The sequence below is a fragment of the Xenopus laevis genome, chromosome 5L (genome assembly GCF_017654675.1).
Source record: "Xenopus laevis strain J_2021 chromosome 5L, Xenopus_laevis_v10.1, whole genome shotgun sequence".
Lineage (NCBI taxonomy): Eukaryota > Metazoa > Chordata > Amphibia > Anura > Pipidae > Xenopus > Xenopus laevis.
In genome coordinates, this window is record NC_054379.1 from 52,048,520 (window position 1) to 52,074,518 (window position 25,999).

The 25,999-nt window shown below is 39.6% G+C and overlaps 1 protein-coding gene across 1 annotated transcript in view; it reads left to right on the plus strand.

Moving 5' to 3' along the window:
• The first annotated feature begins 3,271 nt into the window (after positions 1-3,271).
• Positions 3,272-25,999, plus strand: part of thbs2.L (thrombospondin 2 L homeolog) — a 62,186-nt gene continuing 39,458 nt past the window's right edge. Inside the window, exons 1-2 of the mRNA XM_018263068.2 lie at positions 3,272-3,559; positions 20,563-20,634. Coding sequence (XP_018118557.1) covers positions 20,568-20,634 — 67 coding nt within the window. The 5' untranslated portion in view covers positions 3,272-3,559; positions 20,563-20,567. The remainder of the gene's footprint in view (positions 3,560-20,562; positions 20,635-25,999) is intronic.

Genomic DNA, 25,999 nt, shown 5'->3' on the forward strand with positions numbered 1-25,999 from the left:
AGCAAGCCCAGCAGCCATAATATTGCCCCCAAGTATCAATGTTGTATTATGGGTTTTTCTTTATTTCTGTTTAAATGGCTTCAGTGCGAGCAGCGAGTCACACCAATGCACCAGCTCTATGCAGCTCTCTGCCGCCCAGCCGTGTCAGTGACGTCATCGGCGTGCGTGCGAAACGCCACACAGGAGTATGTTAATGAGAGGCGCCTACGGTGATAACTACTCGCTGGCAAGAGAGAAGTGAGGGAGGTGGCGGAGGAGGTTCCGCCCACAGTATGCTAATAACGCAACGAGAGGGCTGTGGCTTTGTTAAAAGATAAGAAATTTTAAAAAAACCCTTTTCTCTTAAAGGTGCGCCCCTCAATGATGGCACCCTAGGCAGCCACCTACTCTGCCTACCCCTAGTTCCGGCCCTGCAAGTGTGTAAATAAAAGCTACTTACTTTACCTGGAATAGGAGGCAGAAGCCACCGATGCAAAGAACCTTTGTCTGCACAAGAGCATACCTATGACATTCTTGACAGATAAAGCCTTTTACCTGTATCCTCCAGCAATAAAGAAGTTATCAGTGCCCTTCAACTGAACCTGCCTGTTCAAGGGAGTCCTAGATTCTCCTGTGGCATGCTGGTTCTCCTGAGGGAGACTGGCCAGGCGGAATCTCCTTATGCACTAAAACAACAGAAAATGTTTTTCTCTGCTGAGGAGATTGACCCCCATGAAAGGGCGAGCATGTGCAGTGACGCTGCAGCAGGGGGAGCACATCTATGAGCCAGGGGACAAGGACCAAGAATGAGCTGCCAGTGGGGACATGGGCACAAACTAGGTGTAAGCAGACAGAGGAGGTACGTGCCTAGCACCCCCTCCCAGAATTGCACCCTAGGCACATGCTTCTTCTGCCTACCCCTAGTTTCGGCTCTGTCGGGGGCCTCCGGTAGAAGGTTTCCAACCACATGCAGAGGGCAACAGTGCTTTTGCCTCCATACTCCCTCCATCCCTGGATGGCTCCAGTTTTCTTGGAGGCCGGGTGCTGGGTCCGAGCTCACCTCCCTACCACCATGAGCCTTTGACAAGTTGGTCTGGACCCCCAGCCACCCCTGGTGTCCACAGCTCCCTGTTCTCTGGAAGCGGCAAGGAGGAGGAGCAAGTAAGCTTCTCCACTAGGGGGCTCTCCCCAGCCCAGGCTAACCAGGAAGGTGTCCTGCGCTTGTCCCGGGGCCCGGGCCAATGGATTGGTGTTGTTCCCCGATTTGGGCACTGGGGGGCTACCCTAGGACCAAAAGAGAGAGAAACCTGAAATAATACTACTACTTCTGATAAAAAGAAAGAGAAGCGCGGAAGAAATAAATAAAAAGAGAGAAAAAGACAATATTATCCACTAGGGGGCACTGCTGGTGGGTCCTCCCCAGGCCTAGGCCTGACCAAACAGATGGCTCCTGCTCAGCCCCGCCGCCCTGGCCACTGGGGGGCACTTGTAGGGAATGGGGGAAGCTAGTGCGAACCAGAAAGAAACCCAAAATAATACTGCTACTACTACTACTACTACTATTACTACTACTGATAAAAAATAAAGGAAGGGGAAAATGTAAAAACATTAAAAAGAGAGAAAAAGCCAAGTTTCTCGACAATGAGGTAATGCAGGCAGCCCTGCACAGCTCATGGACCAAAAGAGAGAAACCAGAAATAATACTGATACTACCACACTCTGCATGCGGTCCTTCTCCGGGCAAGTGCCATCAGAGCAATGAGGAGCAGTACTTCTGCAGTGCGACAGATGGCACCTTGGAAGCCCAGAGGGGACAAACTCGGTCTCGGCAGCCATGCCTGTGGTGTTTATACAAATGGCCTGTAGATGGCACTGTGCTCATACTTATACTGTGCATACCTCCTGGTAGCTTAAAAGTGAAAGCTTACTGTTGTGTAATGCCTGCATGACTCTGCTAATAAAGCACTGTTATACTCTACTCATCCTCGGCTACCCAAAACATAACAATGCCAGTGTTCCAGGAGCCTGAGGAAAGAATCCAGTGGCCTGTCAGTGGGCACCACTGTCAGTCGAGGGCTACTGGTTGATCCAGCCAGTGGCATGTGATTATCTCATAGATTAAGCCATACATGTGTAAGTATGCAAGGCCAGTACAGTGCAACTGTGAATGGCTCATTGGAGAGCTTCCTTAGTACCCTTAAAGGAGAACTAAACCCCCATGCTAATAAAAAAACCCTACCCTCCATAGTCCCCCGTCCCTGCTCCCCCCCTGCACAGGTGTTAAGACAACTAAATGCCCCTAAGCCAGTAATTACCCCTCATTGCAGAGTCAGTGCAGCGGAGCTTACGGGGGCCATCTTCAGCGCTTCGGTGATCTTCAGTAAGTAGGCGCTGTATCGACGAATGCACAGTTGGAGCAGTTTGGGGGTTCATTATAATTGCGCAGGCGCCAAAAGTGAGGAAAATTACAGAAGCGCCAGAAGAAGACCCGGAGATTACTGAAGCGCCAGAGAATGGCGCCCGTTAGCTCCTCTGCACTCACTCTGCAACGAGGGGTAATTACCAGTTTAGGGGCATTTGCTTGTGTTAACACCTGTGTGGGTAGCAGGGAGGGGGTACTATGGAGGGTAGGGGTTTTTATTAGCAAGGGGGTATAGTTCTCCTTTAAGGTGTCCATACACGGTCAGATAAAAGCTGCCGACAGACCAAGTCGGCAGCTTATCGGCCCGTGCGTGGGGCCCTCCAACGGGCTTTCCCGATCGATATCTGCCCGAATTCCCCGTATTGCCTACATTATGATCCGATCGTTCGGCCCTAGGGCCCATGATCAGATCAGCCCGATATTGCCCATCTCAATGTGGGCATATCGGGGAGCGATCTGCTCGTTTGGCGAAATCGCCAAACGATCGGATCTCTACGTGTATGGCCATCTTTACTCTTTCCATTTCAGAGATGCCGACAAATATGAAGCATTCATTATAAGTAGAGAGTTTCATGATCATTTCTTTGTTATAAGTGCAAGCTACCAGTCCTTCCTAATGAGATATTTGCATGCCTCTGTCATTTCTCTAAACCACAACTTACTGACAGTCTGACCGCAGTCAGAAAGGACTTTACTAAAAGGAAAGGAATTCCCTAAGAGTCCATCACTTTTGGTCACAAACACAAAGGGAACATGACGAACTCTGATTTCTTTCCTACTTGGAATGGCCCCTCCTTAGCAGGAGAGGGGAGAATGTCTGACTTCCAGAAAGGGAGGGCTTTGGCATCACCTTCTACCAGACTAGAGCACATTGTCAGGTCTGGGGAGGATTATGTCATCCCAGCTATGGAATGATGAGCTTTTTTTTTAACTTCTTAAAAATGCTTCCTTATGGAACTGATTGACAGAATGGAGAGAAGAGCAGAGTATATAAAGAGACTGAACTCCTATTCCAAGCCACTCCAGACAAGGCTCCCCTGAAAGGAAAACTTTTGAACTTCAATTCATGGTCACCTCTGTGCACTTTATTACGGATATTTGGCTTGGGCTATAAACAAGGCAGTCAAGTTTTACTCGGCTTTGCTCCTTTTTTATCAGGTAAGATATATAATGTAAACAGAACTGTAATCTTAGGTGACAATGAGCAGCTGTTCTATTTGAAAAATGCCTATAGTGAATCATGATAAAGATAGAGTGAGATGAATAATGACCTCTGCACTACTCTATGACTTATGCATGTGCTGCTTGCATTTGTTTCTATTGTGTAAGTTAGCAGACTCAGCAAAATGAATTTCTGTGGTCCCCTGTCTCAGAAATGGAAGCTGCAGGGATGTTACGATTGCCTTGACATTAAGAAAAAAAACACCTCTGTCACTGGTACATGTAACCCCTTGAGTACCTCAGAGACAGAGATAATGTTGGAATTAGTAATGTATTATGCAATTATTTTCCTGTTGAGGTTTCAGATGATAAAGAAGCTTGGTTTTATTCCCTGTTCTGCTGCTGTTGATAAATGCTGTGTTTAATTGTTAATATAACTTTTCACATCTTGCCTAACATTTCTGTGCACATTTATGAAACTCCATTATGCTAATTATTATGGGATATAGATCTGTATGTTTTTCAGTTTCCACTTCACACACACACCTGGGAATACACAGATTGGTGCAAAAAATCATTTCCAGGGGAGCATGATTGCTTCCAAATTGAAGAAGAATGACTAGCTGCTCACATGAGCTAAGCTGCACATAGTTGGCCCTAAAGGGATGCAGGGGGAGCCAGTTTAGTGTAACTTTGCTGCAATGTGATGGCCATTGAGAGCAAAGCATTAGCAATGTTCCACAGCAGCAATTTAACTGATGAGCAAATGCAAAATTAACCCTTTGCAGATTTACTAACAGTATTTCAGATAGATTGATACCCTGTTCACTTCTACATAAAACTTATTGAATTGTACGCTGCTAGTTATTTGTCAGATACATCCATTATTAATTACTTGGTGCTATCTTTTACCTGGAATAGCCTTAGGTGTGTACAAATAAAATGCTGCTGATGCCAATTGTATTTTGAATGCGCAGAAATATTTTATTATATACTCAAATGTTTGTACGGTGACTTAATGAATACAGTAGAACCCCAATTCCAGGAAACCATTAAATCCTGGAAAGAAAAAACTGCATCAATTTCAGGAAAAAAACATGTATTCACAAACTGCTGTATACAATAGGATAGAGGGATTTTAGCCTGGGCCCTAGGGTTTTCCAGATAAGGGGTCTTTCTGTGATTAAAAAAAAATTAAACCAAAGGGGATTGTTTTTCCTCCAATAAGGATTAGTTACCTCTTAGCTGGGATCAAGGTACTTTTCTATGATTACAGAGAAAAAAGTAATCATTTTTTAAAAATTAGAATTATTTCATTAAATCTGAGTCTATGGGATATGGCCTTCCCGTAATTTGGAGCTTTCTGGATAATGTCTTTCTGGATAACAGATGTCATACCTGTATTCAAATGTGCTGTTTTCAATCATTTAATTGCAAAGTCTTTGTTGTATGACATTTACAATGTTAATGCAACTTCATGGTCACTTCTTATATACTCATAAATATCCGTTGGGGATACATTATTCTTTCCTTATGTAATGCTGCTGCAGCTGTTAAGTTTTTACTTTTATGGAAACCATTACATTACTTACAGGACAGTATAACAGTATTAAAAAGCAAAATGTTCTATGCATATTGCCACACATTGCTTAATAAAGGATTTCAAGAAAATACTCATTGGAAAGATATATCTGAAAACATATTATAGTATTTCTAGTTAGAATGTTAATAAATAATAGCCATGGCTTTCGCAGTTTAAAAGGAAGCTTGTGGCTAAAATACAAGTTAATCATGTGATAAAGTTTGAAATACAACTGCAGTCTGACTTTTAGACCAGTGTTACCATTGTCATATGGTCCAGGATATATCCAGTGCTTTGAGAAGTGCATGTGGGTGAAGCTGAGAATAGTTTTATATTTAAAAGTTTGTAGAGACACTAGACCTCTGTACAGTTCCAGAGTTGGGGGGGGGGGGGGTTTGGTGCAAGTGTATCAACTTTACAGTGGTTTGCAAACTAATGCACCACTTCAGTACGCATGTGCTAATCCAGTATTCTGCATCCCATATACTTTCAGTTGCTGTTTTCATTCTTCATACGCATCTCCATGCACAGTCGTAAGGGTAAAGTCACACTGGGCGATTTGGGGAGATTTAGTCGCCTGGCAACTAATCGCCTCGTCTTTGCGGCGACCAATCTCCCCGACTGTCTTACCTCTGTCTTGCGTCGGCTAAAATGAAAAATCGCGAGGAAACTTCAGACGATTTCAAGGAAAACTTCGAGGATACTTTGCGCAATTCGGAATATGAAGAGACACGTGTGCCATGCCGCAGGAGATTTTTCATTTTAGCCGGCGCAAGACAGAGGTAAGGCATTTGGGGAGATCGGTCGCCGCAAAGACGAGGCGATTAGTCGCCAGGCAACTAAATCTCCCCAAATTGCCCAGTGTGACCTTACCCTAAGATTTAGAATATTAAATGAATGTGCTGTTTACCACCAGCTGTAGTTTATTCTCCTAAAAATTACAAAATGAAGAAAATTTCATCACCATATGTCTGAAAAACAGCACAGCCAATTTTGTCTTGTATGATGCTGGTGATGCCACACATAGTACAATAGCCGCAGGTGTGGATTTGGATGGATTTTGCAGCTTCCATATGGCAGGGCCAAAAAATGGTAACATTTCAGTGGTAGTTATCATCTACATATATTAATATTATAGTAATATGAATATTATTAACATAATTGCTCTCAAACACTTCAGATGCAATGTTCACATCCACCACCTAAATTACTATGATACACTGTGTGTGTGTTGCACCTCTCTCCTGTGCAACCACTGTCATGACTCATACAAACATTTGAACCTTCATCCTTACTCTGCATCTTTTTCCCTAACATCTGCTAATGCCTCCAGGAGAGAAGATCAGGCCTGGACTGGGAGTCAAAATAGGCCCTGCCATTCCATGTACGCAGAGGCCCAAACAGCCCCCTACCAGCCCAAACAGCCCCCAACCAGCCCACTCTATGGTAACTTTCTATGGAACCATACAGCAGCCCCTCTGGCATTTGCCAGAACCCACAGATTGCCAGTCCGGGCCTGGAGAAGATATTGTAGTATATAGTAATTTATGCAGATACTACTGTTGGACTAATTAGATGCCCATACACATAAGATTTATTTGGTACCATTTTCTGTACCTCTGGGCTTTAAACATTTCATCAGCTAATGCAGCGTGTTGGTCATTTCACAGTGCAGTAATAGAAGCGGTAGTGAAGTGGAACACTGTGAGCCCATAAGACCAATGGACAGAAAGCTAGCCATACAATGTAGGTCCCAATTTCTGGTATCTTTCTGTTTTGCCAACTGGTCAGCTACTGAACTGACCAGTACATGTATGGCCACCATAAAAAATGCATTTTCGAATTTGTTATTGTGCAGCAATAACAGGTGACAAAATCCTAATTCATTATATATGCCAGACAGATTATTGCTAAAGGCCTGTGTCTCAGTCAGGTTCCTAAGCAATCTCCTCTTGGCAGCGCCAGTGTATGCCATAGGCCAGAGGTCCCCAACCTTTTTTACCCATGAGCTACATTCCATTGTAAAACGATTTGGGGAGCAACACAAGCATGAAAAATGCTCCTAGGGGTGCCAAATAAGGGCTGTGATTGGCCATTTGGCACTTATGTGCACTGGTAGTCTAAAGGAGGCTCTGTTTGGCAATACATCTGGTTTTACGCAACTAAAACTTTCCTCCAAGCCAGGAATTCAAAATATGTACTTGCTTTGAGGCCACTGGGAGCAACAGCAAAGGGGTTGGTGAGCAACATGTTGGTAGTGAGCCACTGGTTGGGGATCACTGCCATAGGCAATGTGGTTTTCATTCATGAGTAGGCTCTGACTGCAGACAGAGAAGAGCACTTTGATCATTGTGGTCCTTTGTGAGGACTACAATGGTCAAAACTCTTGGTCTGCTATAGAGCACTGCATTTTGAGTGATGGAGATGCACCAATAAGCAACATCTACCAGTTATTGCTGGTCAATCAATCTATAGTCTTTTCTCTTTGCACAATGACTTGAGGAAGGTGATTGAGTTGAAGTTGATAATGGAAGAAATTGTAAAGAATAAATACAATACATAGATATTGTGTTTTCTCGGTTCATCCTTAGAATAAGTTTACTAGAAATAATTTTAGAATTATTTGTCTAAAATTATTTGTTTAAAAGCTTGAGATTTCTGCCTTATGATTTTATAAGGTCACTGAATTCCTTGGTGATTTTTAATACCCTTATAATATAAGTTGGAGCTTACATCATTTGCTATATAATATCTGTACTGAAGATAAAAATTTAAAAAAAAAATAGCCCAGGCGTAAGGTTGGGTACAAGGTAACTGCGGTACAACGCATATTCAAATGTATTTATTTACCCAGCTGTGAGGAAATGTTGTTTTGCACTTTCTATGGACTGTGGTTTCATTATGATTTCTTAGTCTATTACAGAGGATGCTTAATTGCTTTATTCTGTGTGCTACTGTTGAAAAAGGTCAGAATAATTCTATTTGCATCAGAACATTCTTAGCATTATGCTGCCAACCTTGGCAACATCTCTTTATTGCTCACATAAATTGGTTTTACATTTGTTTCTTTTCTATTATATTTGTTAAGCATATTGCATTTCTTGTGTGTTAGATAAATCACACAATCTTTCATCAGTAGGTTGATTTTTCAGTATTAGCAGCAGCGCCTGAGCTAGTGGTAGACAACAGGGTACAGCCATTTTGGAAAGGGAAGGAGCACAACTTAAGAAAATATTTTATTGCTATTTATTTACAGAATTTAAGCAAGTCAACAATAGCCTTGCATCAAATGAATTAGCCTGGACACCCTTTTCTTAATTAAACTCTATTGCACAGTAATAAAGCTGGTCTGCATAGCACCTCTTTGTATTTGACCAGCTCAACATTAGACCCGGAAAGGGGAGGGCCTATATTACATTTCACCATCAATATAACCATCAATATCACCATATAATAAATTTACATCTGCTGATATACAGAAGCTAGTGACCCCAAAGATCTTGGTCAGCACTAATGCATCTAAAATGATTGGAAAAGAGCAACTCAACTTTAGAGCATTTGAAGTTCAGTAGTCCCTGACTTTATTGCTACCGAGAGAGCCATATAAATACTTGCTCTATTATTTCTAGACCAAAAAAGGCAAAATTCTCACGGTCAGGCAATACATTGTGACATGCATCATTCTGCTTTCATTTATAGCCATAAATGCTTCCCATGGAGCAACCGGTAGCCCCTCGGTGTTCAAAGTGACATATAATAATTGCATACAGGAGCAAAAGTAGATCTGTTGATTTATACAAGCGGTTTGGTGTCACATACTGTTCGTGGAATGTCAGATTCCTAGAACTAATACATACCACATAGCCATGAGGCTCCATGATGATATCTTAGAGTAGACCAAGTGAAATTTAGAAAAACACAAATGGGGTTGATTAAGAAGACAATGGACAGAAGTGGGAAAGCGTGCCCCTCGTGCTCATGAGGGCATACTCTGTTCATCCAGGGAGCAATTCGTTTGAAGGTCTGGCTGTGTTCTGTGCTAAAAAGGTAACTCAGCAACTGACATGATCTTAGTCTAGACGGATTTTTTGTAAAAGTACTGAATTGCTGCTGCCTGCTGTCGTCAAGCCTATCCAGTAGTAGTGGGCTGGAGTTCATGAGAGTGCCCAGTGGGCGGTTTAAGTCTTGTAGAGTTGAATTATAGTCATGATGCAGCATTCCAACAATAAAGAAATTGCTAAAATTCAGCACAAAGCTATGTCTCTTGGTACAACTGATTTACTATTTAAGTGGCTGATAGGAGTTAATGATTGTGATCAATGTCCAGTTACCAGTCAAATTCTGTATTTGTTCCAGTCATACCTGTTCTCATTCTGGGACATTGTCCTCTTCAAATCTATAGGGGTAATTTATTAAGTGCAGTTATATCCATATGTTGCACTTGTAATGTTTACGCTCCTACTTGCACTACTGTGCAACATTTCACACCAATATGCTTTTTTTTATAAGATATACCATTTACATGTGAACACCATGTGGACGAGGAATGAGAGAAATGTGCAGTGAGTTAATTGTCTGATGTGATATCATCTCTGGGGATTTCTCTGCACAGTTCTTTTGTTCCTTCCTAGCTGTTAAATTTAAAATATTAACAAGGCGACGAGTGAAAGAAAATACAATTTTGCATTTTTTTAGGGGATTAATCGATTATTCAAGTACTTAGTGGAGGTATATGACAGTTTCTTTACAGGATAATCTAACCACAGGATTTTAGCCCAATCTTTCCAGATATGTAGTGGTGTCTCAAAGGAACTGCATTCTAGTCCCTACATGAAGCCCCTACTTTGTGGGGTGTCACCCTGAGGATTAAACCCACACTGACCCTCCTTGAGTAATATGACTAGACTGACACTGAACAAAGCCCTCATTACTGAAAGTGGCCTCCACACCATAGGGTAAGGTCTTTTTTCATTAAGCTGTCTAGCAGCATCTACACACTCAATTAAGTGGAGTTCAAAGAAAATTACTATGGTATCCCTTCCCTTTATATAATAAGGAATACCACTGGGCCAGTTTGAATACATCCTGCCCACAATGCATAGGTTACACTACAAAGGATTTCCCACAGTAGTAGAGGTTAACATCCCCTACATATACCGTATATACTCGAGTATAAGCCGACCCGAGTATAAGCCGAGGTACCTAATTTTACCTACGAAAACTGGGAAAACTTATTGACTTGAGTATAAGCCTAGACACAACTACAGCCCTGTCTCCCAGCAGCGCACATTCCGCCGAAGCGACCCCCCCAGCGATCAACCGGACTTCTTTGCAAAGTTGATGGTGACAGAGAATTGCCAAACGGATTACTGTGTCCCACTACCATGTGCAGAGGGTGCTGTGTGATATTGCCATCACTGTTAATCTTTCGTACAACCAACAGAGGGTGCTGTGTGATATTGCCATCACTGTTAATCCTTCATATAACCAACAGAGGGCGCACTGTTATTCTATCATATAACTAACAGATGGCGCTGTGTGATATTGCAGTCACTGTTATTCTTTCATATAACCAACAGAGGGCACACTGTTATTCTTTCATATAACCAACAAAGGGTGCTGTGTGGTATTGCAGTCACTGTTATTCTTTCATATAACCAACAGATGGCGCTGTGTGATATTGCAGTCACTGTTATTCTTTCATATAACCAACAGAGGGCGCACTGTTATTCTTTCATATAACCAACAGAGGGTGCTGTGTGATATTGCAGTCCCTGTTATTCTTTCATATGACCAACAGATGGCGCTGTGTGATATTGCAGTCACTGTTATTCTTTCATATAACCAACAGAGGGTGCTGTGTGATATTGCAGTCGCTCCCCAAGCAAACTGACTGGAGTATAAGCCGAGGTAGACTTTTTCAGCACGTTTTGGATGCTGAAAAACTCGGCTTATACTTGAGTATATACGGTATATCTAAATAAGTAGTAGAAAAATCCCATTTGGTTGCATGACATGGCTGTCCAGTTCTTTTGGATCATATTATTGCATTTCACAATGTCCTTTTTTCCCTTACACTGATCTTCATGTACTGCTGGCTATATAAAACAGAATGCTGAAAAATAAAAAAGCATATAATGTATTAGACTGACCAAGAAACATAATTGCTAACACACCATTTAGGATCTTTAAGAAATTAAAATTCTTGAAAACATGCTAGCTGGTTACCTCCTCTGCCCTTAATTCTGCCAATTAAGTTTAAGATTTAAGATCTGATGCTGGATCTGACTTAGCAGATATTCAGTGCTAACTGGTTTCCTTTGTAATAATTTAACACGTGTACATGTGTTTATGTGCCAAGTTGTTTGAATCAGGATGTAATCATTTTAACAAAATAAATGGTTTTGTATTACTTTGACTCCCTTTGTTTAATGTTTTTGTAATTATTGACAAGAAATTTACATTCCTGAAAGTCAACCAAAAACAACTTGCTTTCATTGTGATTATTAATGACCATGAGATTAAAGATCTTCTAAACTAAACCCTTTTTTGTGTATTTGTGTGTTTCTTTATTTGCTTTTCTGAAATTAAATATGTACATATTATATGTCATGTGTATTTGTAGAGCCTTTATTTACTTTTCTGGGTGTTTTTTTTTTAGAATAATTACAGTTGTGTTGCAAATTCTAATACTATTATGGAAATATTTGTGCCTTATGATGTAAATATTCTTTTAATGTAATGTTCTAACACTATGTAAGTGCTTTGTTAAAAAAAAATGAAGTGTTATGCAAATGTATTATGTCTTTGTTGAAAAGATCAAAGGAATTATATGGGATGTAAATGAATGGCAAAGGAATTTTTCATTGCTTTGATTTTGTATTCTGCATATTTGTTCTGGTGAAGGCCAATTATGGACAACCTTATGTATGATTGGGGTAGCGTTTGCTGAAAACTGCCTTCAGCTCAGGAAGGAATGAATGTGTAACATAGTCCTTTGTATCTTGAGTTCTTTTGGCATAGTGAACTTTATAGTACCCTGATTGTATTTAGCCAGCACACTGGTGCACATAACACCTGCTTCCCTCCTTTGGGCATTTACAATGATGAAAGACTTCAAATGAAATTATATTCAGGGGAGTGGAGAAAGATGCACAAATGTACTAACTCATTTATTGGAAGAAACTGACATTATTGTTTCCAACTGACCGAGGCTAAACTATAGCAGATGTCTATAGAACATAGACATTTACTTGCACCACAACCCTTGATGAATATCTTCATCAATCATATTACGCAGTATAATACCTGACAGAGTTTTCTTTCATCTCTCCATATTGACTGGGTCTTTAGAACTCTACTTACTGAGTTCACTTATCTTCATTTGATTCATGGATGCTTTGGGCATAATCAAACATAGCTAGAGTTGTAGTAGATAGAATTTGGCCCTCTTGAGGTGCAGAATGATTGATATTGATTATGTTATTAGATATAATAATAGATATTGCCACCCAGCTGTTATTAGATGTTACATTGTTGTTGTTAGGTGCTCAGAGGTTCCATTATTGTTCTACAAACCTTGATGGTAAAAGAGTAGAGGATAACCTATGTTCTAATATGGTGTGTCATGCACCTCATCCAACTGTCCTTTTTGTGAGCATACTGCAACATATTTTGCATTATTAATATATATATATATTAATAATAATATATATTATTAAATGGCACACTGTTGGCTAAAAATTTAGCCAACAATAGAGAAGGTGTCTCAAGGCAGGGCATGGACATATGCTTTAATATTCCTCCTGTATTTTTAAGGCAATGTACTCACACAAGTTGACAAGAAATTGTAAAGCAAACTAAAAAAAATGTGTAGGCATCCAAAGTCACAGTTTTCTTTAACCAAAAAGCATTAACATTATCTGCAATCCCAGGGCTGCTGAAATCCCATTACATAGGTTGGTAAGGTCTGCTTGATGAAATAGGAAATTTTTGTTATTGATATTTTAATATGCACCAATATTTTGGTCAAATTTGTTTTACTGCTTCATATCTTTCCAACACAGACAGAAACCAGCAAAATTCATCAAAGTAGCAAACATTGCCAGTTTTGAGAATTCATCAGGGTCCATCATTTATCCTTAGACCCCTACTAAAAAAATAAAGGTAACTGGTAGTCACATTTTGAATTGACATTATTTGCCCTATGTTCTGATCATAAAGCATCTCTGTCCTCTTTGTATAAAGCACCTTCACTTTTAATTTACAGTATAGAGTGCATTATACTATTTATATAACCAGAGGTGTATAATTATACTATTTATATAATCAATATTTCAACTTTCTGTACTTTCCTTGTTAACAGTCAATAAATAAAATTTAAAGGCATATAACGACATTCAAGAAGCAAGAACAATAGCCCTATACTGAGATTTCAAGAAAGGTCCTCAAGAAATGGCACATTTGTTAGCCCAAGAAAGCATTAAATTATATGGTTATTACCCACAGTTATTTTAAGAGCACATTTACAAAAAATAATGCACAGTACCTGTTTCTTGGATCTTTTATCATATTTTGTGGATCTCTCTGCTTCACTTATTTGTAGTCAACCAATTCTCTATGGGACTATTATACTGGGTAATAACAATTGTAATTTGTTTTTTGAATCAATAGAATTCCACATTTAACATGGAACAATGACACATACAAAATTTAACTTCATGCTTCTGATAACCATTTTCAGTGTGGGCAATTTTGAAACAACAGGTTCTTTCACTTCTCACTAGCAAAGAAAGGACCCAGTATTTGTTAATGATTTCCCACAATCTCATTGGCAATTTCAAAAACACTTTCATCTTTAATTACTACAAAAAACCATAGTAAGCAAACTTGGAATAGCTGCATTTAGTGGCCTATGTATTAGTCCAATATATATAATTGCTAAATCATGGCTTTTAGAAGTAGAAGAAGTTAAGAGTATACTTTTTAATAATTGGCATACAAATGTTGTATGTGTGTGTATGTATAATTCTAGATGGAATAACAATGGAGAATAACATGGTATAAAAGAAAGGGAATAGGTTATACAAAGGAATTGTCTTCTAACTTGCTTTTTCCTCTGATTGTCTATGCTGGAAGGGATTGATACCACTGGCACATACTATGATTCTACACATCAGAAAGAAAATTATTAAATTGAACATAAAATTGATATTAAAATATCAAACTTGGTGGTAGAATTTATCAAAACTCTCCATCTATCATATTCAATACCTGTGTCAACTACCTAGCAGCAGCAGTGGCAACCAGTCTGAATTCTTGCTCCCCAATTTGTATGGAAACATTAATACTTTATTTGATTATTAAATCATGAACCATTGTTACCTTTTTTACAAGCAGTACATTTGTATGTAGATTTTAAAGGACTAGAAAAGGCAAAATACCATTAAGTCTTATTTTGATTCAGCACATCATACAATTTTCACTAGTAGCAGCAGATTGGGCACATGGCTGGGGTTGGGCAGATGGACACTACATGGCTATGAGTGTGAAGGTATGGTAAATTAGCTTTCCTTGTGTTTTTTTAAAGTTCTTTTTTTTTATAGTCTTTATATTGTGGAGGTATTCCCTCAGCTCAGCTGGCAGTAGCAATAGCAAAAGACAGGGGCAAATAATCAAACTTATTCAGCGAAGTGAAACGGCCCATATTCGCCCATCACTACTTATAATCATCATGCCACAGTAAGTTTATATTTCTTTTCTATTGATTAAATCAGTTTCATTTGATGGCCACTGGTAAACAAGCCAAGACAACTACAAAAAACATGACATTATTTTACCCAGACCTAAGCATCAATAGATAATAAATCTGCCCCTAAATGTGCTATATGGACTTAAAATTCCGGTTACTGTATTTTAAAAGTCTAATATTCTAGGTGGCTTAATCTGTAGAAATATGGGTTTAATGACATTATAAAAAATGGTACAATGAAAGATACAGCTTGCCTGCATATGGTTGTGCAATCAAAAGAATTTTCTAGCCTCAAAACACAGATACCTACAGTTACTGATAAAGTTATTTAGAACCTGAGGCATTGTTTTGCTATGTGAATTTTGTGTTTCATGAGATTCTTGTTCTAGTTTTATCTTGCCGTTTTAAAAATAGCTTAGGAATTTGCAGCATATTTTTAGTTTTATATATTTTGCATATTCAGCATCAGTGGTTGATACAGTATTTGAGCGTAATAGCTCTCAAAAGTACTATGCAACTATGTGCTTTTTTTGCTGCTAAGACAAATGGTCGCAATGGTCCTTTAGTTTAAACTGAATATGAGTAATCCTTATTGATTTACTGCAGCCTGTATTTTATCCCATTTATTACCACCACATTCCTTACAGAACACTTGTAACAATCACTCCATCACTGACCATGAGCATGACCATGTAAAGCAAGGAACATGTTGTCTTCAAGTGCGCATGCTCCTATCTCTGCAGATGCCACCTTTAGTAGAACAAATAACAAAAGTGCTTTTAATGAGTCACTTAAATCAATTTAGGGAAACCCACTGGAGATAATACATCCCCATTTTCAGTCTTCAGTCTGCCTTGTTTTTTTTCTTTGTTCCTTTCCATCTTAGGTCACTTGGCTTTATATTATGCAAAGGGAATGCATTGTGAAAAAGGTGCCTTTATTGTAGTCACAAGGCAACATTTCCGGCTCTCATCAGCCCTTCATAAAAGTTTGATGAAGGGCCGATTAGAGCCCAAAATGTTTTCTTGTGTGAAGTTGTAACCACAATAAAAACCCATTATTTGCTTTGCAACTAGATTGTTGCTGTCTACATGTGTAATATAGTATACTAGACACAGCAGGTGTGTTGCACCCATCCACACCACAATCAATCTGGCTATTGAGCATTTCCTGACCCATGACTCCATTCTGTTCTTGTGTAGCCATGAACATTACAAATTTAATTGATCAAACAATTAATGTCTATGTCCATGTATGTAGCCATATTGATTTCCCCAATCTGTGTGGATATTCAGACCTTTTTTTCCTTAGACACTTTTCAAGAATATGCTTCCTCTGTTGATTTCCAGAACTTAACTCTGGGCTTTGACTTCTTCTTTCTAAGAGTGGGAATTGTGTACATAAAGCATGATTCATAACTGATTTTCCTGTAAGAAAATTAGAGCCAATATATGTAGTGCACGGTAGACGGTTGCAGTATTTCACACATCTCTTGCAGTTACAGGCATCAGTTTATAGCTTTTTCCAGACCATTGCTTAAAACAAGAAAATGTGTTAAGGATTATAAATCTAATACCTTACACCTGTTAGTAAAATAAACCACATTTTGTAAAACCTTGGAATAAAACTAGTATTGAAATGTCTATTAGAATTATTTTGGTTAGCATAATCAAAAGAAAAATGTTTAATTAGTACTTTTATATAATTATTGCATCTTTGACAATTTGGTTTAAAGGGGAATTATCGAAAATGAAAATTTAAAATACAGTAAGCTTTATAATACTGAAATAAGAAACTTTCTAAATATGATCAATTAAAAATTCTGTATCATTTCTGAAATAATCAAGTTTATCTTCACTATCCACCTTTCAGCATCAGCTTCTCTTCATTCTAACTTTCATACAGGAGCTCAGATTTTCATTGTTAGATCCAATATACCTTATAGGGGCATACCATTCCTAGCAGATGTATTACAGCTTACGCAAATAACTGATTCCAGTACAAACAAAAACTAAAAAAATAACTGCCTTTGGCACAAATTGTGCATGTAGAGAGATGAGTTGTAATGTAGGGTGTCCCAAACTCAGAACAAACCCAAAGATCCTGGTCATGTTTCACTCTTTCGCCTATAACAGCCGCCTTTTGCTTTGGGGGGAGCCCTTTGCTAATCGGATGCCACCAGGTCTTATAGTGAGGCGACCAAGAGGAAAGTCCAAGGGGAAAGACACCAACGTCAATCCCATGCGTCAAAACCTAGATGCGGCACAACCGGGTATGAAGCGGCTGGTTTCCCCGCCGGTGGAGTGGTGGGTGTCCCTGCCAGCCCCTTAGACCACCAGGTATTCTCACATGAGTTTTCTAGTGATTTTAATAGAATGAGCTCTAATACAGTACATCTTCCGGGAAAGAGGAGGATCTAACAGTCAATCAAAATCTAACACCCAAAAGGTTCATGAAGAGAGATAGATGCTGAGAGGCTACCATTCCTAGCAGATGTATTTCAGCTTACTCAAACAACTGATTCAATTACAAACAAAATCTAACAAAATAACTGACTTTGGCACAAATTCTGCATGTAGAGAGATGAGTTGTAACGTAGGGTGTCCCAAACTCAGAACAAACCCCAAGATCCCGGTCACGTCTCTTTCATCTATAACAGCCGCCTTTCGCTTTGGGAGGAGCCCTTTGCTACTCAGATGCTGCCAGGTCTTATAGACAGAGGACCAAGAGGAAAGTCCAAAGGGAAAGACACCGGCGTCAATCCCATGAGTCAAAACCAAGAGTCGGCAGTGCACAATGAGGGATAAAGAGGTGGGTTTCCCCACCGGGAGAGCGGTGAGCATCCCTGCCAGCCCCCTAGACCACCAAGTATTCTCACATGAATGAGCTCTAATACAGTACATCTTCCAGGCAAGAGGAGCCCTCTAAAAGATATACTGGGTCTAACAGTCAATCAAAATCTAACACCCAAAAGGTACATGAAGAGAGGATGAAGAGAGATAGATGCTGAGAGAGGATTAGCGAAAAGTAACTTGAATATTTCAGAAACAGTTCAGAATTTTTAATTGATTGTGTTTAGAAAATGTATTATATCGGTATGATGAAGCTTGTATAAAATTTTCGCTTTTGTGACAGTTCCCCTTTAAAGGAAGATTGATAATATGAGTGAAAGGTTTGCAAGTGTTTACATATTCTGTGAAGTATGCCACATTCCTTTAAGAGTATATTTGTGTAAAAAAAGACTTGATATTTCCTTGATAAATATGCATGCATAAATATATAATAATTCATGCAAGACTACTATAAAGGCAGAAATTAAAACTATTACCATTCTAATAGGGAAGAATGTTGATACAGGTACATAAGGACTATAATAGTTAAAAAGGGTAATACTGCATGCAAAGGATGATAAGGGTGCAGCAAAAAATGAGATAAAAAAAAATCTTGTCTATGTAATTATAATTTACCAAATTACAAATGTGTGCCATCAAGTTTACCTTTAATAAAAGGCAAGTACAGGTATTATTTCTGTTATGTGGAAACCCGCTATCTAGCAAGCTCCAAATTATGGGAAGGCCATCTTCTATAAATTCCATTTTCATCAAATAATTAACATTTTTTAAAATGATTTCATTCAACTATAAAAGAGTACCTTGTACTTGTTCCTAACCAAGATATAATTAATCCTTATTGGAGGCAAAACAAGCATATTGGGTTTATTTAATGCTTACATTTTTTTTTAAGTAGACTTAAGGTATAGAGAACCAATTTATGGAAAGACCCCTTTTCCGGAATACTTTAGGTCCCAAGCATTCTGGATAACAGGTCTGTACCTGTATATTTATTTGACAAGATTTTTCAAATAATTCCACACTAATTACTTAATATAATATTTTCCCCCAAAGTATATACCTTGTGTTACAGCACAGACATTATTTTTTGAAAGTAACTGAAAACAGCTAAACTAAGTTAATATGGCTAAAAATTCCATATTTTTTCTCAATAGCAGCAATGATCCAGGATTTCAAACTTGTCAAAGGGGGTCACCATCTCGGAAAGTGTCTGCAACTCTCAAATGCTGAGTGGGCTCTAAGCAGCTGTTGAGAAGCTAAGCCGTCGCAAATAATCAACCAGAAAATTAAGTTGGCCTGTAATACAAGCTGATGCTACAGGGTTAATTATTAAATTCTGATGCTAGTTGCACTAGTTTCTGTGCTGCCTTGTATTGTGACATTTATATTATACATAATCAGTATATTGTGCGTTGATCTCAGTAAGTGACATCAGCGCAGAGCATGTGCAGTGAATCAGCAGAAAAGAAAATGGGGACCTACGAAAGCATCTTTGGAGACTCAGATCTTGTGATTGCCTTGGATTGATACAGAAGTCCAAAACATTATGTACAACATTTATAGCCTACTTCTTTAGTTAAGCTTTAGTTCTCTTTAAAATCTTTGGAATGATCACAGCAAACTGTGTATTTTATTAAAGCAGCACAATTTCAACTAAAAGTTTTTCAAGGAATTATACAAACCAAGAATTTCTTTAAAAGCCACTATATTCCAGGGCTAATCATGTGTACCAACCCATTTTGGGTCACACTTGTGTGGCCAGATTTGGCAAAGATCTACTCAATTAGTGATTTATCCAAATTATGAATATTTATGGGTGTGGGCAGTTTAAGTTAAAGAGCAGTAAACATATAAAATCTCATTTCTCAATAATATCAAAGACTGCAAACAATCAACCACGCCTGTTGTGATTAGCAGAAAGAGGAATAAAATATAAATGTTCTTCAGCTCCCATTGATTTAGCAAAGAATTTCAGCCCTGTTTTTTGTCTAATTAAGCAAATCAAAATCAAGCTTTTTATGATGGGAGAAATGTCAGTTATTCTCAGTGACATTTGGTTAGGCCTTATTGTGTAATACTTCACATTTTTTTATTTAGATTAGAAAACAGTGCCTTGATGGTAAGTAAAGCTCCCCATAGACGCGACGATTCTTCTTGCAGAACGACCGATTTTAGGGAAGCCCGACCAATCATTCGGAATTATTGTGCGGTTAGTGGGATTTGAACGATCGTACATCTTACGATTTTTCGGCCGACATCTGTCAGGAAATTGATTGGCCAGGTCAAAAAATCTTTGTCGGTCCCAGTGCAATCTATCTATGTTTGCAGAGCCAAGCAGGCAGCTACCCTTTGTTTTCCTGGCAAATTGGTCTTTTTAGTTGATGGTAAATTCGTACGATCGTACAATCGTTCTGAGAAGATCGTGGTCTCACGATCAGGATCTGATCTTTTAAAAATCTCACCATCTATGGCCAGCTTAAGCTAGCATGAATTGATGTTGGTGGCAAACCAAAGTTTAAAGGCTTAATAGACTTAAGTTGTGGAGATGGCAGGTCCCAAAAATTCTGCATCCTATACCTTAACAAAAATTATTTAGATTAAGCCACTTAGATTTTTAAGGTCTGTGGGGCAGGGACCTCCATCCTCTTGTCTCATTAACACTTAGCACTTAATATTTAAAGGGATACTGACACTAAAAATTTTATTTTCAAAATATTAATTTTATTCTTGAAACTTTATCATATTTATTTTAATTGACTTTTTGCTCATCACACTGGGATATTACTTAATATGTCTTTTTATGTTGTTTTTCTAGGAGTTATGCTACAAAGAAAATTGTTGTTACTACACATCTTGATATCATTCGGTGTTTCTATCTATGGTCAAGGTAATCATCTCCCTTACCTTCTATTCATACAGTTTTTAGTTCCTTTTATTATTTTATGGTCTTGTTTAACTACCAGCAATACACTCAAAAACCTACTAGTACTCAGACACTATCATAGATTAAATACAGCCTATAATATGCCAGTATAAAATTTTCTAGATTCTCGTATGATCGCATTATAAGTTAAAGGGTTGTTCACATTCCAAAACTTTTTTCAGTTTAATTATTTTCATTTAGTTCACATATAAATGTTTTTCAATTACTTTCTTTTTTCTATTTGTGACCGTTTTTGTAATATGTGAAATTTTAAGTATTATTTTTCACCTTCTTAAGTCTTTCTAAAGACGCTCTTTTGGAAAATTGGGAAGAAATAAAAAATATAAAGCAATTGAAAAAGAAAAAACATTATTTCTGGTGAACAATCTGAAAACAACTGAACAGAAAAACGTGTTTGGAAGGTTAATTAATACTTGTAAGAATACTATTTGAAAACGTTGTCCTAGAGTGCAAACTCATACTTTTCAGTTAATATACTCCTCCTTTTAAGAAAAATAATGTAAAGAACTGCACTCCATTGTTTGAGTGTTAGTTAACTAATCCCTTTACTTTATAGTTCTAGTGTTACCTGAGTGCCTCTATTCCATACAGAATAAAGTTGTATGGAAGGGTTTTTCCATTGAGATAGTCAGTACCGCCGCCGGGAGCACACATTGGCGCGTCTTCTCCCAGTGGAGCAGAATCCAAAATGGCGGCGCCCATGCGGCCCACGTGGCCCATGTGTATGCGGCACCGGCGCAATGACGTCATAGACGGCGCCAAAGTATGATAAATGAGTGTCTCAAATGCTGTATCCTTGCCAAAGTATAGGAACTGTTTGCTACTTTGTTCCTGGGTGATTTATAATATTGTAATAGTTTATTTGGATCTTGACCCCTGCCTGAAACTATCTTTCAGGCAGCCATGTCGGACAAACGTTAGAGGTGATCTTGGAAAAGCTAACTTCTTACGCCAACAACAGCAACACCAGTTCCAGTTGCTGGAGTCGCAGCTCCACATCCTTCTACCACTGGTCCACGTATTGCGGGCACCACCTCTCTATAGTGGAGATCCCCAAGCATGTTGTGGTTTTGTGAACCAGTGCCAGATCCAGTTTGCTCTGCAACCCACTCAATTTGAGTCTGAGCGAGCCAAGGTGGGATTTGTAATTACTCATCTGGCTGGTAAAGCGCTCGAATGGGCATCTCCGCACTGGGAGAAGGAGTCTCCGGGAGTTCCGGACTGTGTTTGACGGTCCCGTGTTTGTGTCCGCTTCATCACGGCTGTTTCAGATTCGCCAGGGGAGCCGCAGTGTTGCTGAATATGCTATTGAATTCTGTATGCTTGCTGCAGAGACTGTCAAGCCTATCATGCTGCCTTCTTCTATCATGGGAAAAAAAGTTTTTTCAAAATGCATCAGTTAATAGTGCTTCTCCAGCAGAATTCTGCACCGAAATCCATTTCTCAAAAGAGCAAACAGATTTTTTTATATTCAATTTTGAAATCTGACATGGGGCTAGACATTTTGTCAATTTCCCAGCTGCCCCTGGTCATGTGACTTGTGCCTACACTTTAGGAGAGAAATGCTTTCTGGCAGGTTACTGTTTTTCCTTCTCAATGTAACTGAATGTGTCTCAGTGGGACATGGGTTTTTACTATTGAGTGTTGTTCTTAGATCTACCAGGCAGCTGTTATCCTGTGTTAGGGAGCTGCTATCTGATTACCTTACCATTGTTCTTTTGTTTGGCTGCTGGAGGGGAAAAGGGAGGGGGGTGATATCACTCCAACTTGCAGTACAGCAGTAAAGAGTGATTGAAGTTTATCAGAGCACAAGTCACATGACTTGGAGCAGCTGGGAAATTGACAATATGTCTAGCCCCATGTCAGATTTCAAAATTGAATATAAAAAATCAGTTTGCTCTTTTGAGAAATGGATTTCAGTGCAGAATTCTGCTGGAGCAGCACTATTAACTGATTTATTTTGGGGAAAAAAAATTTCCCATGACAGTATCCCTTTAAAGACGACCCGGTCTCCCATGAATTACCTACACTGGTAGAAGACCTTATTGCTTTAGCTGTCAAGGTGGACACTCGGCAAAGCGAACATCAGGTAGATAAGGATCGTATCAAGAGATTCCAACCCACGTTGGCTCCCCACTTCCAAAGACCCCTGTTGCCTCTGTCACCCCAGCAGCCTTCTGTAACTCCTTTTGAGGAACCCATGCAAATCGGAAGGACACGTCTTTCGGAACAGGAAAAGCTCCGGAGGCGTCTAGCAGGACTATGTCTGTATTGTGGGGGTCAGTCTCATTTTGCCAACTCCTGTCCTGTGAAGCCAAAGGGTCCTCTTCTTCAAGGTAAACCTGGGAAGACATATGTGGGTGGCATTAATTCTAAATTCCAAGAGAACTCTCACAGATTTCTTCTGCCTTTACAGATTAGTCTGGCCACTAAGACTATTGTCGGCTCTGCTTTCATAGATTCAAGGGCAGCCGGGAATTTCATTGATGCTCTCTTTGCCAAATATATGGAGGTTCCCCTGTATCCATTGTCCACTCCCCTATGGGTTACAGCAATTGACGACAGGCCACTTAAGTCCGAGATAATTTCCATGACGACAGGGGAATTGCCTGTGCAGGTTGGGACTTTACATAAAGAAAAGTTATCATTCATTTATTTCCTGTACTTCCATTCCTGTCATCTTGGGTCTACCCTGGCTTCATCTACATAACTCCTCCATTGATTGGTCTTCAGGGCAGATCTCTCGTTGGAGTCCATACTGTCAAGAACATTGTCTTCCCGCTAATCCCCTCCACAGGGTGACTATCTCTTCAACAGATCTGTAAGCCCTGCTTTCCTGCTATAAGGAATTCTCAGACGTTTTCTGTAAAAAGTCTGCATAGTTCCTCCCTCCTCATCGTCACTACGATTGTCCCATCGATCTCCTTCCTGGGACCATGCCTCCCAGTGGTCGCACCTATCCCCTCTCTCCAGCAGAGATGCGAATTCCCATTGTGTTTCATGTTTCTCTAGTGAAACCAGCAATTTCCTATCACTTCTCTTCTGATCAGTCTCCTCCTTCAGCTTCTCTGTGGAAGGCCAACAAGAGTACGAGGTAAAGAAGATTTTGGATTCCAGACTTTCCAGGGGTTCCCTCCAATTCCTCATCGAATGGAAGGGCTTTGACCCTGAAGAATGCTCTTGGGAGAAACACTCTGATGTACACGACCCTCATTTGGTAAGGGAATTCTGCAGACAATTTCCCCAGAAACCCAGACTTGGTGGTCCAGTGGCCCCCTGTGGGGGGGGTACTGTCAGTACCGCTGCCGGGAGCACACAGCGGCATGTCTTCTCCCGGCGGCAAAGGATCCAAAATGGTGGCGCCCATGCGGCCCACGTGGATGCGGCGCAGGCACGATGACGTCATCGCCGGCACCGAAGTATGATAAAAGAGCATCTCAAACGCTGTAAGTATAGGAACTGTTTGCTACTTTGTTCCTGGGTGATTTATAATATTGTAATAGTTTATTTGGATCTTGACCCCAGCCTGAAACTATCTTTGTGAGCCTGTGCTGCCTGCCTCCTGAATTCCTGCCTGGACATTGACTTCTCTCCTGTTTAACCCCTTGATTACCGTATATTGAACTTTGACCCAGCTTCCTCCTTGGTCCTTACTTCTCCCGGCTGGGAGCCGATAGGCCCCCTGACAGAGATATACATGATTTCGGGCAATAATAGAAAGAATAATTTCTGTCATTCTACTGGTCACATATTTTCCTTGCTTTAATGAATAGTTCAGTGTAAAAATAAAGACTAAGTAAATGAGTTTGGACATTTTCTTTTCATCCCTTTTCATGTACCCCCACAAAATGGCATTCTAAATGTCATCAATCCAGCTAGGTATTGCAACTAGTGATGGGCGAATAAATTCACCAGACACTAATTTGCGCAAATTTTCGCATTTCACCACAAGCTAATTAATTCGGAAAACTGCAGCGGCAATTTGCCAGCAAAAAATCTGGCACTTCAAACAAAAATTGGCGCGCATCAAAATTGGCACACGCATCAAAATTATTTGGACGCCCATTGACTTCAATGCTTTGCTAATTTTTTGCCATTTTGTGAATTTTGCTGTAAATTTGAGATTTTCTTTGCGAAACTGCACAGATTTGCCCATCACTAATTGCAACCTTTACCCAGAGGAAGCCACTCCATGCCTATAAGGACTACTTAGGATACACAAAGAAGGGGCCCGATGAGGCCAATTGTCAGTAGCATCAGCATCAATTCTGTGACTTATAATATCTCAAAATACCACCTGTAGTTGGTTACATGGAACACCAAATCCAGAATTCAACGCGCTTTGTCATCAAAGTTTGTGAGGCAAAACTGGAGAATGTGAAAGACAACACACTGGCATTTTTGGACTGTTGCATATTCATCAAAGAGGGTGGAAACCTGAACATTAACATATAAAGGTAACCCACTCATACTGATCAGTATTTGCTGTTTGATTCACACCACAATCTGGAACATACATTTGGGTTATAAGAACCATCTGGTGGAAATGGTGAAAACCAATGCAGAGTCTAAGAGCAAGGAATACAAGCATCTCAAATAAGCTTTGATAAGGTGTGGGAACCCAGACTGTCCTTTGTCAAAACAGCAACAAATTCAAGCAAAAACACCAGACCAACAGAAAGAGGGGAGGCTCAGAGTAGATGAAACAACATAGTCATCCCATATGTTTTAAGAATATCTGCAAAACTTTATAAACAAACATCACATTCCTTTATTTTTAAAACCAAGCAACACCCTATGGGGCAAATTTACTTACCTTCGAAGTTGCGTCAGCGTTGGCTTCGCCGAACTTCGACAGGCGAAGTTTCGACAGGGCGACGATAATTCACTAAAATCCGAAGTTGCGCTCAGGGAGGTGAAAGAAAACAAAATTGTGCTACAGTTAATTCGTCAAGCAAAGCGAAATTATGCTAGCGATGCCTTATTTGCATACAGCGCCAAGTTAAAGTACAATGGACATATATGTAGCAGCAAATAAATTACACTACACAAGCCTGGGAAAGCTCGGTGCCATATGTTAGGAAATGTAGGGGGGAAGGGGGGTACCCCCAAAAAAATGTACAATCTTTTTCAGCCTATTACCCTTAAAAAAGTAAACAATGCCAGCTTTTTTTTGGACTTAGAGAAAATTTTCAACTTTTTTTGAAGCAAGCCCTATCTACTCTATTGCACTTCACCTGGTCTGAGGTGGCGAAGGCAAGTCTGGCGCAAGAGGTAACGTTCAGTGAAATTTGAAAGTTAGTGAATT